Below are 15,402 nucleotides of genomic sequence, written 5' to 3'. Positions count from 1 at the left end.
CCTGCAATGTAAAAGGAGTCTTTTATAGACAGCATATAGTTGGACCTTGTTTTTTTTAATCCACTCAGCCATTCGTTGTCTTTGGGGAATTTAAACCATTCACATTTAAATTAATTGCTGATAGGGAAAGACTATTACTATTTTGTTAATTATTTCCTATCTTTTAGTTCTATTGCCCCTTTTCCTCTCGTCATCTTCCTTTGTGTTTCATTGATTTCTTTTGATACAGATAGGCTTTTATTCCTATTTCTCTTTTGTGTTTTTTTTTTAATTAATTTATTTTTTAGAGACAGCAGGGGAGAAAGGGCACAGAAAACGGACCCCGTGCTCAGTACAAAGCCCAATGTGGGGCTTGATCTCAGGACCCTGAGATCATGACCTAAGCTGAAATCAAGAGTCAGATGTTTAACCAACTAACTGCACCACCCAGGCACCCCAATCTTTTGTATATCTTCTATAATTATTTTCTATATAGTTACCATGGTGCTTATATAAAATTTTAACAATGTCTTTTAAGCTCATCGAAACTTCAATCATATACAAAAACTCTATACTTTTACTTCTCCCTTTACACACTTTGTTACTGTTATAATTTACATCTTTTTATATTGTGTATCCATTAACATATTTCTATTATAGTTGTTTTAATACTTTAGTCTTTTAACTTTTATTCTGGAATTAAGTGATTTAAATACCACTGTTGCAGCATTAGGTATTTTGTACTTGTCTATAAACTTATTGGTAAGTTTTATACTTTCATGTTTTTGTGTTGCTATTTAGTCCTTTGTTTCAACTTGAAGAACTCCCTTTACCAATTTTTTTTTTGTAAGGTGGGTCTAGTGATTAAATTCTTCACCTTTTGTTTGTCTAGGAAACTCTATCTCTTCATTTATTTTTTTCTTCAAGCTTTTATTTCAAATACCTGGCGCTCATCAGGACAAGTGCACTCCTTAATCCCCATCACCTATTTAACCCATCCACCCACCCACCTTCCCTCTGGTAACCATCAGTTTATTCTCTATAGTTAAGAGTTTGTTTCTGGTTTTTCTCTCTCTCTCTCTCTCTCTCTCTCTCTCTCTCTATATATATATATATATATATATATATATATATATATATATATATATAAAATCTTTGCTCATTTTTGTTGTTGTTCTTAAATTCTACATGAGTGAAATCATATGGTATTTGTCTTTCTCAGACTTATTTTACTTACCATTATACTTTCTAGCTCCATTCATGTCTTTGCAAATGGCAAGGTTTTATTATTTTTTATGGCCGAATAATATTCAATTGTTCTTTTTTTTAATGATAGGTTTTTATGATAGTTTTTCTGGTTATAGTATTCTTGGTTGACAGTTTTTCTTTCATCACTTCGACTGGATCATTCTGCTTCCTTTTGGTCTGCAATGTTTCTGCTGAGAAATCTACTGATAGTCTAATGGGAGTTCCCTTGTACACATCAAGTTGCTTTTCTATTGCTGCTTTCAAAATTATTAGACTTTTGCTAATTTGGGGGGGGGGGGTTGACTTTTTATGATTTCATTATGACGCCTTGTGTGGATTTCTTTGGTTCATCTTATCTAAGATTCATTGGGCCTCCTAGGTCTGGACATGAATTTCACTCCCTACATTTGGGAAGTTTGCAACCATTATTTCTATGAATAAACCTTCTGGCAGGCTCTTTCTCTTTCTCCCTCTCTATCTTTACCCCCTTTTACTTTCCCCTTTCCCCCTTCCTTCTCTTTCCTTTATTCCCCCCTTTCTCTCTCTCCCTTCATCTTTTCTCCCTCTGAGACTCCTATAAAGTATATATTGTTCTGTTTTATTGTCTTCCATGAGTCTCTTAAGCTTTCCCACACCATATTTTTGTTAGTGGCCAACAGTCATCTAGAATATACCAGGTCCCGGGTGAGGGGTGGGGGTGAATGGGTGACGGACACTGAGGGGGGCACTTGATGGGATGAGCACTGGGTGTTATTCTATATGTTGGCAAATTGAACACCAATAAAAAATAAATTTATTAAAAAAAATATATATACCAGGTCCTATTAGCACTCTGAGACAGATGAGACAGAAGCCATTCCCCTGGGCAGCACTATGAGACAGGCAAGAGAGTAGCCAATCCTTTGGGAAACTCTCAGCAAATTTACATTTCAGACACAGTTCAGTTCTTTTCTTCCCTCCCCAGGGAGAAACTCAGACCTGGGGGTTTCCTGCCAATTATGTGGCAATGAGTTATGGGTAGGGATTATGGTGAGAGAGTGTCTTGAATTTTCCTACTGGCTTTGACGTCACTAATCTCATACATGCCTGGGTGCAGGAGTTCCTCAAATAGTTTCCAGATTTAGTGGACTATATCACTATTTACTTTATCACTAAAGTAATAAGTCCATGTAGTACTGTTGAATCTGTGTGTCCATGGGGAAGGAGGGAACAGGGCTTCTTATTCCAACATTTTGCTGATGTCACTTCTAGATCTTCATTTGTTCTGATCTCTGTTTTTTATTAGAAGCTTTCCTGAGAGGTCCAGTGATTCTTGGCTTTCTATTCGTATTTAAGAGGGTGCTCTGAAAGGCTACCTGGGATCTCTGTGGCCTAGTTGGGGTCTGTCACAGAGTTGGCTTCATGGTAAGGTGTTACTGTTAGTTTCATTGAAGCACTACTGAGGTCAGTATCATTAGATATTTTCTTTAGGGTTGCTCAAATTTTTTAGGAAAGAATCTTGCATTCTTCTGTGTGGAAGGTTCAAGTCTGGGTGCTAGCATTCTAGAAGCTGAGCAGAAAAACAGAATTTTGGGTTGGGATGGTACAGGCATTAGGTGAGAAGATACCACAATTCAGAATGTACACTTTAATTCCCTCTCTTCTTCATTCAGTACAGTATCTGAAACAGTTGACTTTTTCTATTTGATAAATAATCCCAGAATCTCATTGGCAAAAATGAAAGCATTTATTTCTTATTCCCATGTCTGATGGTTGGCTCAGGCAGGTCTGCTTCAATTTACAGATCTGCTGATTAGCTGGCGCAGCTCTCTGCAATCTGCAGGTTGCCTGTGGCTGTTCTGTTCCATACCTCTCATTCTGGGGTCCCCATGGGAGAGGTAGATGCTAATTAGGATATATTCTTCTCACAATGTTAAAAGTATAAGAGTACAAGCTCAATCATTTAAGCATATTTCAAAGATCTGCTTATGTTTCACTCACCAATAGCCTATTGCTCAAAGCAACTTACATTTCCATTGCTTTTCCAAAGCACTGGACCTACACTGTACCTACTATGAGGATATGGCAAATGTATGGATGTATAATACTACCACAGAGGAATGAGTAATTGGACCAACATTTCAAAATATCACATATCCTTGCTATTAACAGTGCCTAATATCCTACAGTCCAGAGTTCCTGTGTTTTAAAACATCCCAAAGAATAAATCTCCATGTTTCATTTGAGTAAAAAAGTAGTCACTACATCTTTCACATTTCAGACATATCTTTTTACAAGTATCAGTACAGCCAAATTGTGAGCATCTCTGGGATACTATCATGCAAACTGGCTTGTTTCTGGGGCATTCTCCTAATATCTTCATCCTTTTCTTATCTGGTAGCTTTTATTTATTTTTATTTTTTATTTATTCATGATAGACATAGAGAGAGAGAGAGAGAGGGATCCCTGGGTGGCTTCGCAGTTTAGCGCCTGCCTTGGCCCAGGGTGCGATCCTGGAGACTCGGGATCGAGTCCCACGTTGGGCTCCCTGCATGGAGCCTGCTTCTCCCTCTGCCTATGTCTCCGCCTCTCTCTCTCTCTCTCTCTTTTTAAAATATTTATTTATTTATGATAGTCACACAGAGAGAGAGAGAGAGGCGGAGACATAGGCAGAGGGAGAAGCAGGCTCCATGCAGGGAGCCCAACGTGGGACTCGATCCCGAGTCTCCAGGATCGCACCCTGGGCCAAGGCAGGCGCTAAACTGCGAAGCCACCCAGGGATCTCTCTGGTAGCTTTTGATGTATAGTCCTATGTGATTAAGCACAGAGTACAGTAGTGGGCAGGGGAAGGAGGTTTTGGTGAGGAAAACAACCACACCTTCTCAAAAGGAACATTACTCATTGGAGGATTTGTGGAAAAAGGAACAATTTCTTTATGAGTCAGCTTTAGGTTGAAATTATTTTCTTACCTAAATAATCTGATCCTCTGAAGAGTTCAGGTGATGGAAAACTACTTAAGCTCTCTTCAAAACTCTTGTATTCTGTGTAAGAGTCTGTCAATGAATAGCTTGGAAAAGAACTAGAAATATGCTGCGAAGTTAGTCCTATAGAATAAACAAAAAGTACAATGTTTCAATAGTAAACAGATTCAAAATCCTAGAAATTCCTATTTGTAGTAACATACATGCAGTTATATAGAGAGAATGTAAAACTATTTATACAAACAACTGAAAACGCATACTACTGTATACCACTGTAACTTCAACCTTAGAAAATAATTCTGATTTTGATGTAAAGGAAGCATTATAATCTTTTTCCATTGCTTTCCTAAGTTTATAATTTATTCCTTCCCGTCTTTGGTTCAATTGTGATTTTTTACCCCCAAACTTAAGTTTTATATATAAGTAACCCACTAATAGTAAACTAACTAGCTAAGAAGAAAAAGTATTCTAGTTATTCCATTTAAAAAACAATGAGTTTTAACATAGACAAATAGATCAAAGGAATTCAAGAGAAAGCCCAGAAATAGCCCTCAAACTTATATGAGCAACTGATTTTTTTACCAAGATGCAAAGACAATTCAGTGGAGAAAGGACACTGTTTTAAACAAATTATCTTGAAGCAACTACATATCTATTATGCAAACGCAAAACAAAAAATCTGCACTCATATCTTCCATCACATAAAAAATTAACTCTAAATGAGTCATTGACATAAATGTAAATCGTAAAACTACAAAGGTCCTAGGGAAAAAAAGGAGAAAATCTTCATGACACTGAGGCAGGCAAAGATTTCTTATAATACTAAGAGGATGATTCATAATATAATAGTAGTGATAATTAGACTTGATCAAATTTTAAAACTTCATTTTGAAAGACACTGTTAAGATGAAAGGATAAGCCATAGATAAAGAGAAAACATTTACAAATGGGTTGGCATCTAGAATATAAATAACCCTGAAATCTCAATAATAATAAAAAAACCTCTCAATAAGAAAAGAGGCAAAATATTTGAACAGAGAATCTCTCAGACTAAGGGGTCTGAAAGTTATCCCTCTGAGAATGAACTACAGTGAAGAACTTTCAAATAAATGACAGGGATAGAAGTTAATACCAAAACTTAAGAAACAGGTTTAATAAGAAAAGGGAAAACATAGTCTGCTCCAGTCAGCATTTATTAAACACTTTCAACTGAAAAAATATATGTTAACACTAAATAAAAATTGACAGGGTGGGGGTTAAGGGATAAAAGGGGAGCATGACTCTGATAAATTTATTTTTCCTGCCAGGAGGCTGACTTAGAGCCTATCTCTCCTCATCCATTACCTACCTGAGGCACAACTCTGTCCTTCTCACTCTGACCTCACCACATCTTTCTCTTCCACTCCAATCCTATCCTTAAAGTTGACAATGATTTCCTATCTGGCCTCATCTTCTAGCCACCACTCAGCACTTAAATTGATTGACCCAATCTAACCTCCTCTTCACCACATCAGATGTCAGAGGTAGGTTATCCCTCTGAGCTCTTTTCCTTCCCCTTCTCCAGGCACCCTACAGTGTCTTGGCCTTGTCCTTACTTCTTTTTAGTCTTCTCACTGTTTTCATCCTCCCACCACCATGTGTGGTTACATCTCTCTTGCCTTCTAGCTTTCAAAATTCCACGAATACCACACACTACTGTAGAGCCATCCCTTACACCAAATCCCAGAGTTCAAGTCAGGCTCAGAAATTAGGAAAATTGGGCAGTCCGGGTGGCTCAGTGGTTTAGCGCTGCCTTCAGCCCAGGGCCTGATCCTGGGGATCCAGGATCGAGTCCCACGTTAAGCTCCTTGCATGGAGCCTGCTTCTCCCTCTGCCTGTGTCTCTGCCTCTCTCTCTCTCTCTCATGACTAAATAAATAAAAAAATTTTTTAAAAAAAAGGAAATTAGGAAAATCCCATACTCACCATCTGGATAGTAGGGTAGAGAAAAGAATAAATAAATATTCATGATTATAGCAGTGGAAGGTTGTTCTTAGAGCCACAAGTTAGAAATGTAAATGCATTTAAAGTTATATTTATATCACATTATATGGTCTCATTCATTCAGGGCATATAAAAAATAGTGAAAGAGATTAAAGGGGAAAGGAGAGAAAATGAGTGGGAAATATCAGAGAGGGTGACAGAACATGAGAGATTCCTAACTCTGGGAAACAAGCAAGGTGTAGTGGAAGGGGAGGTGGGCGAGGGGGTTAGGGTGACTGGGTGACGGGCACTGAGGGGGGCAATTGACAGGTTGAGCACTGGGTGTTATGCTATATGTTGGCAAATCAAACTCCAATAAAAAATATACAAAAAATAAAGTTATATTTATATCAAATTATACTATATACTTTTATAAAATCAAATTGTTCTACAAGGCTGGTAATAAAAACAGCAACCTCTTGTCTAACACCACCCCAATAATTCCCTAATATACAGAAACAACTACACTACTTTCAACTTTATTGTTTCTTCTAATACCCCCCTTTATATTTCTAAATTAAAATTTATTCAACAATTCTATTATTATGAATGCTCAAATAATTTATACCTAAGCTATGTACTATGAGCTATATTCAGACCTTTTTGCTACAAGTTGGTTTATTTCAGTTATTGATTATCCAATTTTAAAATTAGTTTTCCAAGTACCTATCAGAATTTTATCCCAAATACTTGCAGAAGTATAAATATCTTCTCAATAAAAATTCCAAGTTATCAGTTCCTTTTTTTTCTTCTTTCTTCAAATTCTCATTCCCTCTTTCTCTTCTTTCCTTCTTTTTTTTTCTAAAGAAGTATTGCTATTGGAGATCTCAATATGCTTGCTCAAATTCAGACTTCTTGTCCTCTAGGTGAGCTGCACAAGTGTCTTCTTGGAATTAGCCTAAGAAATTCTTTCACATATTGCTTGTATTAGAGCCTCTGATTTCAAGATACCCTAATTTCTTCTTTATTTATTTCTTCTCTAGTTTTGTTGGAGTATCTCCTTTGTTTCCTGGGAAAAGGTAGAAGACCTGTCTAAAAATGTCTTTATACTATCTTCACACTCGAGTGTTTTGGCAGAGTATTCTAGATTAATATATTAAAACAAATTATCCCATTTTATAATATTTAACAAATTTAAACCTCACTGCTGTCTCTTCCCCTTCTGTCCCACATCTGGGCAAGCTGATAAGAAAGTCCTGATGTTCCATCTTTTGGCAATGGCTACAAGGTAAAAACCATGTCTAGGAAACCTCATTCTGGCTCCACTTAACCCCCCCCCCCCCCCCCCCGGTTTCTTCTCCCTGCTCTCTCAAGCCATTTTCAGTCCTATTCAAGAGATGCTCTTCTCTTTAGAAAGCTTCATTATATGAGCAACAAACCTTTCCCTACCCTCTTGCTTATATGGGTGACATCACCAATCTTGAAACCAAATTTTGGCTGAAGATCCATTCTATCTCTGAAATCAGTTTGCTTCAGTTTTAAATGCATTTTCCTACCATGTTCTAGCTTCTGGAGTTGCTTTTAGAAACTCAATGTTATTCATATTGTTCATTGTTTATTTGTAATCAACAATTTTTTTTCTGGAAGACTGAAGGATTTCTCTCTTTATCCTTGAGGATTTTAAGTCACATTGTGTTGTGCCTTGGTATGGGTCTTTTTTTCATTCGTTGTAATGGGCAGTTGATAGGTTCTTTTGTTATATATACGCATGATCATTTTTTATTCTACAAAAATTTCTAGCTTTATGTGTTTAATAATTTCCTTTCTGTTTATAATGTCTAGAACTACAATTTCTCAGACGTTAGAATGTCTGAATTCATTTTTCTTTTTAAAACAGCATATAATACATTGCATACAATACAATTCATATTCCATAAATCTCCACCTTTTAAAGTATACAATTTAGCTACTTTTAGTATACTCACAGAATTATGTCACCACTGCCATTATTTTTATCTTTTAATGTTTATTCAATTTTTGGAATATTTCCTTAAATTTATCATTCAATCCTAAACATCCTAGAATGTTTTATTTCTGACTTTGTATTTTTATTTTTTAAGAATACGTTCTGTTCTCTAAGTGCTCCTTTTCATAGTACCTTGTACTCATTTCATGGATACATAGTTTCATTATGTTCAGAATTATTATTATTTCATTATCCCGAGGATAATGAAAACATGGTTTTTAAATTTTTTCATTTCCTTGCAATGTGTATGTCCTACAAGCTTCTTTTGTTTAGGTTTCATTTATTTAGTGATCATTTAAAAGCTTTCATTAAATGCCCTGTAATTCTTGAATGTTCAAGAATGAGGCACTAAAACAGCAATTAGAAACTCTAAATTCATGAGTGGGGTTTAGGAAGTAGTGGGCTTCACTGATGGGTATTTAGATAGGGAGCAGGGCATTACTGCTAGAATATGGTGTCTTCTCTTTTTCTCTACCTTGTGGTTTCATGCTCTTTTTATCCTTTAATTGATAATTTAGTGAGGTTTCAAAAGGGAGAAGTAAATGTCTATGTTCAATCTTCCATCCTAAATATAAAGTCCTGAATTAATTTTCATCATGTTGCAAAATTATTACATTCCAAGGCAGAATTAAAACAGTTACTTACATATTAAATGGAATTCTGTAGGCTTTTAAAAACCTAATCATCTACATTTTATTATGGGAAAAAAGTATTCCAGGTTTCAAATATCAATCAACAAATGACACCTTAGAATACAACCAGTTTGCAAATTGGACACAGTCCATTTTCTATTTCCTTCTATCTTTTACACATCAACTTGATAAATATAGTAACCAAGGACATATACTGTGTATTTAAACTATAATTTAAGAAAATAATAATTATGGTTAAATAGGTTATTTTCTCTAAACAGCGTATAAAACTCATTCAACAAGGATTTGAAATTATATCATGTCCCAAACATGGGCATAAAAGGTAAGGCTTATTCTCAATGGCTGTAGAGCCAAGAGTAACAAAAGCAATAATACTGTTGTTTTGAGTCCTAACAGAAGTATACAGAGAGTACCACAGAATTCCCAGGAAAGAACAAATTCATGTAGGAAGAGAAAACTCTGGTTAGGAGAACTTCCCAGTAGAGACAGCATCTAATTTTTTTTTCTTAAAGAACAAGTAGAAGTTAAACAGGTAAAGAGGGGAGAGGGCAGGAGACACATTTGTTGAGCACATCTCTTATTCTTTTGTACTATATTCTAGGAAATGTTCCTATATTCTATTTTCTAGCTATTTAATTTGATTTTGAGCTGAACTCATTTCAACATTCAGATCATTTAATGAGGTTTTAAATTTAATGATATTTTTAGTTTCTGGGGACTATAATTTTTGTTAAAGCAGACAGTTATATTATAGATCCAATGGCCTCTTGTCTTTAAAGAGATATTTAAAGTTTTTCACTACTTCTCCATTTGTTATTGTTTGCTCCATTTTTTGCCTCTCTTCCATGCCACTGCTTTTATTCAAAGGTTTGGCTGCTCCTGGTTGTTCTCTACTTAAGAATCTTTACTTGTATAGCAGTGCATATAAATTCTGAAACAGCAGCCTACTTCTGGAGATTTTTAGAAGAGTGATGAGACATTCTGAGAACCTATGTTCTGCATGATGATATCTTCTTGTATTTTCTGAGTATTGTAGGTTACTTGGCTACTGTCCTAATTGGCTAATATATATACTACAAGATTCCATTATCAGAAATCCCACTTCAGAGAGCCATACTATATCTCTATCCTGGGGTTAACAAGCATAAGCGTAATCTATCTCTTTTACCTTTTTCTCCCTCTGCTACCTTTGTGGCAATCTGTATCTTCTTCAGACTCTCTTCTGGTTCTCACTCCAGCCCCAAAATCGACACATATGAGCCAAACCCTTAGTTCACTTTGTTTAGGAGAAGTTCCCAGGGTTTATCCTGGCAGCAAGTATTGTAGCTGTCAACATTTCCAATGTAAGAAAGGGATGAGGATGGGATCCCTGGGTGGCGCAGCGGTTTGGCGCCTGCCTTTGGCCCAGGGCGCGATCCTGGAGACCCGGGATCGAATCCCACATCAGGCTCCCGGTGCATGGAGCCTGCTTCTCCCTCCGCCTGTGTCTCTGCCTCTCTCTCTCTCTCTGTGACTATCATAAATAAATAAAAATTTAAAAAAAAAATAACTAAAAAAAAAAAAAAAAAAAAAAAAAAAGGGATGAGGAGGAACCAGGCCACATAGTGGCAGAATGTAGTGTTTAATTCATCACCTTGACAATTCCTTCAGGGTCCTTTTATTATAGTAGTTTGTATGTGCATGTGTGTGGGGTGTGTGTTTGTTTGTATTTATTGAACAACTGTTTCAAATGTCTCTAGCGCTATTCTTAATTCAGCAGTGGTTTTTCTCTGCTCTTCAAATATTCAGCAATCTGATCTCATCTGGTTTTTTTTTTTTTAAGATTTTATTTATTTATTCATGAGAGACACAGAGAGAGACAGAGATACAGGCAGAGAGAGAAGCAGGCTCCTGGCAGGGAGCCTGATGAGGGACTTGATCCCAAGTCCCCAGGATCACGCCCTGGACCGAAGGCAGCACTAAACCGCCAAGCCACCCAGGGATCCCTGATTTCATCTGGTTTTAAGAATCCCTCAGTATTTCTGGTGTGCTGATGGAATCCTTTCTTGTTTTTAAATATAACTTCAATTACACCAATATGTAAATGGCTCATAAATTTCTATCAGCAGCCCTCTATATCCAACTGCCTATTTGGCATTCTACTTAGTCATCTTAAAAGTACTCATAATATATTAAAAACATAACTTATGATCCTTCCCTCAAGCAATATTTTTTTCAATAAATGATACCACCTTACATCCAGTTACACAAGCCTGAAACAGATCTCTTTGATTTTGATCCCTCCATCTCCTTCATTCTTCATTTGCCATATTCTGGCAGTTTCAGTTCCTAAAATAGTCATGAGCTATGCCCACTTCTTTCCATATATATCCTATATCATATTTTAGTACAAAGTGCCATCAATTCTCCCCTAAACTACTGTAATAACCTCCCATCTGGTCTATTTGCATCCATTCATGCTTCTTTCCACACCACAGCCAAGGTGATCATATATTTTCCTATGTAAAAGACTTCAGTGGCTTCTTGCTGCTCCAAATACAAACACCAATATCTTTGGCATGGCCTACAAGGCTATGTAAGGCCCCTGTCTGTTCAACCTTGTCTTATTATTGCATTTCCCCCTCCTCTCTGTACCACAGCCACACTGGCTTTCTTTCAGTTCACTGAACACATAAGTCTTAGTCCCATATTAGGGTCTTTGCACATGCCGTTCCCTCTGCCTGGATGGTTCTTTTAAATTTTTTTTTAAATTTTTTATTTATTTATGATAGTCACAGAGAGAGAGAGAGAGAGGCAGAGACACAGGCGGAGGGAGAAGCAGGCTCCATGCACCGGGAGCCTGATGTGGGATTCGATCCCGGGTCTCCAGGATCGCGCCCTGGGCCAAAGGCAGGCGCCAAACCGCTGCGCCACCCAGGGATCCCTGCCTGGATGGTTCTTACTCAGTTAATTTGCAAGGTATTTTCTCCTTTTCTTCCTATCTCAATTCATTTGCTGTTCTCTCATGGAAGCCTTCTCTAAATTCTCCAATTAAACTCAATTAGTTATACTCAACTCAATCTCTTTTGTAGTATTTATCTCAATTTTGATTTACTGGTGTGTTCTTGAAGGCTTTGAGGATGAGGTCCATTGTAAAGGCAGAAGGATTCACCTTGAACTAGAAGAAAGACACCTCTTCCACTGAGATGGGAAGATGAGGCAAAAATCTAGATGGATGCTTATATTTGTAAGAAACAAAGCTGAGGGAGTTCACATCTGACAGTCTTACCTGATACTAGCTCACTATTGGATGAACTGTCAACCTGGAGGTCATCAGGCACTGACTCCTAAGGGAAATAAGAATTAAAATATAACACAAATTATGGGACTGAATATTTTCATATTATACTATTTTATCATGTTGATTTGGTTATTTTGATAGAGAAAAACTAATATCAACTTTGTGTGTCAGTTTCATATGCAATAGATTCTTTCAGCCTACTGATCACAGACATGATCTGATATTTAATATTAAATTAAAAAGTAGATACTAAAATATAATAATAAGACATATCTACAGAGTCAGCAATATGCTATCAACTACCTACTGTGGGATAAACCAGCAACCAGAAGTTAAAAGTGAATATTCTTCTGAACTCCTAGAGAAAAAGGGCTTTTCTTTCTCTAAATATGAAAGCAAAAGAAATCACAAGACTGATAAGTCTAAAATACCAGAAATATGATCAAAGGCAAACACAAAAATATAAAAATATTTGTTATACATGTGTGTAAAAGAGTAATTATCTTCAACATATAATGAATAAGCAGTTCACAGAAAAAGAAACACAAATGGCTAATAAAATGAGGGAAGGAAGTGTTTACTAACATTCAGAGAAATGAAATATCAAATAACAGGCTACTTTTCATCTTTCAAATATATGTATTTTTTAAGTATCAGGTAAAATGGTGCCAAGTGGCCAACACAAATCAGAAACTTTAAACATGATCCAACCCCTGATTCCCTACAAAGTTATTTGCCTTAGGATAACAATTTTAAGGTACACAAAAACTTCTGTGGTACAATGTCCACTGATATCTAAAATGGCAAAACCTGGGAAACAATCTCAATCCTCCAACCCCAGGAAAATAGTTATATAAATTACTGTATATCTATCTTTAAGACAAAAAGCACTATGCAGACATTAAAAATCACATCTTTGAAGACCATTTAATGTTAGAGGAATATACAATAAAGATAAAATTTTCTAAATTGAAAAAAAGGCACAGAAAAAAGCAATGTAAAGAAATACATTAAAATTAGAAGAAACTTTTTAAACTTTTTTTTTTTTTTTTTTTTTGCATATTCTGAATCATCTACAAGGAACACTTAACACTGTTAAAAATCTGGGGTAAAATCCTTTTGAATAAATGCCTTTTGTTGGAACTGCCCACCCCCAAAACACATGTTTTAGAGAGATATGTAAGCTAAAGCACTGGAACACGACTATTTAATGCTAATGATAGATGAGTCACAAGCAATTTTTAAAATCTGAGTTTCGGGGGATCCCTGGGTGGCGCAGCGGTTTAGCGCCTGCCTTTGGCCCAGGGCACGATCCTGGAGACCCGGGATTGAATCCCACGTCTGGCTCCCGGTGCATGGAGCCTGCTTCTCCCTCTGCCTATGTCTCTGCCTCTCTCTCTCTCTGTGTGTGTGACTATCATAAATAAAAAAATAAAAAATTAAAATCTGAGTTTCTCCAAACTACTGCTATATACCTTTAAAATATTATATGGAATCCATATTACATACAGTAGACCAGGAAGTTCTATAATATTCTGATGATAATAAACAGTTTCTAGTTGTTAATGGAAAGTCAAATGAGAATGAAAATGGTTTTAAAATGGTTTAAGTGCTATTAAACATTACGGAGTTACCAAGAAAACTTAAATATACCTGTTTCATAGAAAATTAGTCACTAATGGGCATTTCTCAAATTTTTGTCGAGGGAAACTAAAAAAGAAATATATACATATATATATATATGTATATATATGGCTATGAATCCACAGAATCAGAAATTCAAGGCCCTATCTAAAGAGAAAACACCAACGTTTATAAAAACGCTAGGAAGCTATGTAGTCTTTACTGAACAAAAACCTTATTGTACTTTAATCTGAAGGCACATTGGTTACCGGTTGGTCTCTGCTTTAAGTATATCAAAGGTCCATTCAAGGAACATACATACACTCAATGGTGCAGTCTTCTCATCCGCGGGCTCTTCATTAGTGATATTTTCTTGCAGGCTTTTCTGTCCTGTAACTCTTAACGGAGTGCTAGGCAAACAAACAACACAATTAATTTTTCATGGTGTGGACTTGGCTCTCCGCGTCTCTGTTCACAGTTCACACTGGAACCTTAAAGGCTATTTGGGGACATCATTAAGGAAAAGTAAAGACCCCAGTGGACTACCTGTACCCAGTACTTGCTGATGGTATGAATGCTTTCCTGAAGGTTTTATCTCACTTGCTTTTAAGTAACTTGGCAAAACTGCTCTTAAGAAAAATTAATAAATCTTTCCAAGGGCACCTGGGTGGCTCAGTCAGTTGAGCTCCCACTAGAGATTTCGGCTGAGGTCATGATCTCATGGGTCCTGAGATCAAGCCGCATTCCCCAGGGCGTCGGCTTGGGATTCGCTCTCCCTGGGCCTGCTCTCTTGCTCGCCTTCTCTCTCAAATAATTTCTGGGTCTATGCTCTGAGAGGAGCCAATTCGTTGACTCCTAGAATGAGAGGCTCCAGGCAGAAAATGAGGACTAAGTTTCGAGAAGGCAGAAGGCCTGGGCCAGGCACTAAGTGGCTACGCACCTCCGCGGCCTAGGGCCACCACCTCCCCGCCCACTGCACTCGGCCTTCTCCGAGATCTTCTGCAAACGGTGCATTTTCCCTTTCAGGCCTAAGAAAAGACGACATATTTCAGGGCAAAGCCTGGGAGGCGCGCTTGCCGCCCTTGAGTGTCTGTGGGTCAAGACCTCGTCACCGGCCTCCCAGCTGGGGCTTACGGTGCGCGGAGGGCCTTCTGCCTGGAACCAGGGGAGGCTCTGCCTTCGCGGTGGGGCCTTGGTCCGGTGTTGGGGTTAGGTTGAGCCTCTGGCCGGCCCGCTTCTTGCGGGTATAGACCTGCAGCGACCACATTGCCACCTCACCCCCAAGGCCTCGGGGACCTCTTGGCCCCCCACAGCCTGTCCCTTCGCCTTCCTGAGGTAACGAGCTACAGTCAGAGTGCGCCACCGCCCAGGCAGTGCGCCACCGCCCAGGCAGTATGGCTGCCTGCGGAGCAATAGGAGAGGAACGGGGCGCAGAGAAGCAGAAAGCCCACAGCGCCAAAGCCCGACTGACTGAAGCCACTCGCCGGACTCCCGCCCTTTTTTTAATCGCTACCAAGCCGCGCGATGGCTTCTGGGAAACGGCGTAACGAGGCGGAGACTCCGCCCCCCTGGAGGCCGCCCCGCCCCCTTGGAGACGCGGCGTTCAGGGCCTTGAGGGTGGGCGCGAGTGGTTGTAGGACCAGTGGCGCAGGCTCCGTCCTCTCTGTGTGGA

General features: G+C 38.0%; 1 protein-coding gene across 1 annotated transcript in view; it reads right to left on the bottom strand.

Moving 5' to 3' along the window:
* The window catches only part of MEIKIN (meiotic kinetochore factor), a 69,774-nt gene extending 54,777 nt beyond the window's left edge, over positions 1 to 14,997 (bottom strand). Inside the window, exons 1-5 of the mRNA XM_041762486.1 lie at positions 14,865 to 14,997; positions 14,671 to 14,758; positions 14,053 to 14,140; positions 12,096 to 12,153; positions 4,176 to 4,310 (exon numbers count right to left, since the gene is read on the bottom strand). Coding sequence (XP_041618420.1) covers positions 4,176 to 4,310; positions 12,096 to 12,153; positions 14,053 to 14,140; positions 14,671 to 14,758; positions 14,865 to 14,997 — 502 coding nt within the window. The remainder of the gene's footprint in view (positions 1 to 4,175; positions 4,311 to 12,095; positions 12,154 to 14,052; positions 14,141 to 14,670; positions 14,759 to 14,864) is intronic.
* Positions 14,998 to 15,402: the final 405 nt, after the last annotated feature.

The sequence above is a fragment of the Vulpes lagopus genome, chromosome 7 (genome assembly GCF_018345385.1).
Source record: "Vulpes lagopus strain Blue_001 chromosome 7, ASM1834538v1, whole genome shotgun sequence".
Taxonomy (NCBI): domain Eukaryota; kingdom Metazoa; phylum Chordata; class Mammalia; order Carnivora; family Canidae; genus Vulpes; species Vulpes lagopus.
Note: the sequence above shows the minus strand (reverse complement) of the source record. Positions and strands in the feature narration are given on the sequence as shown.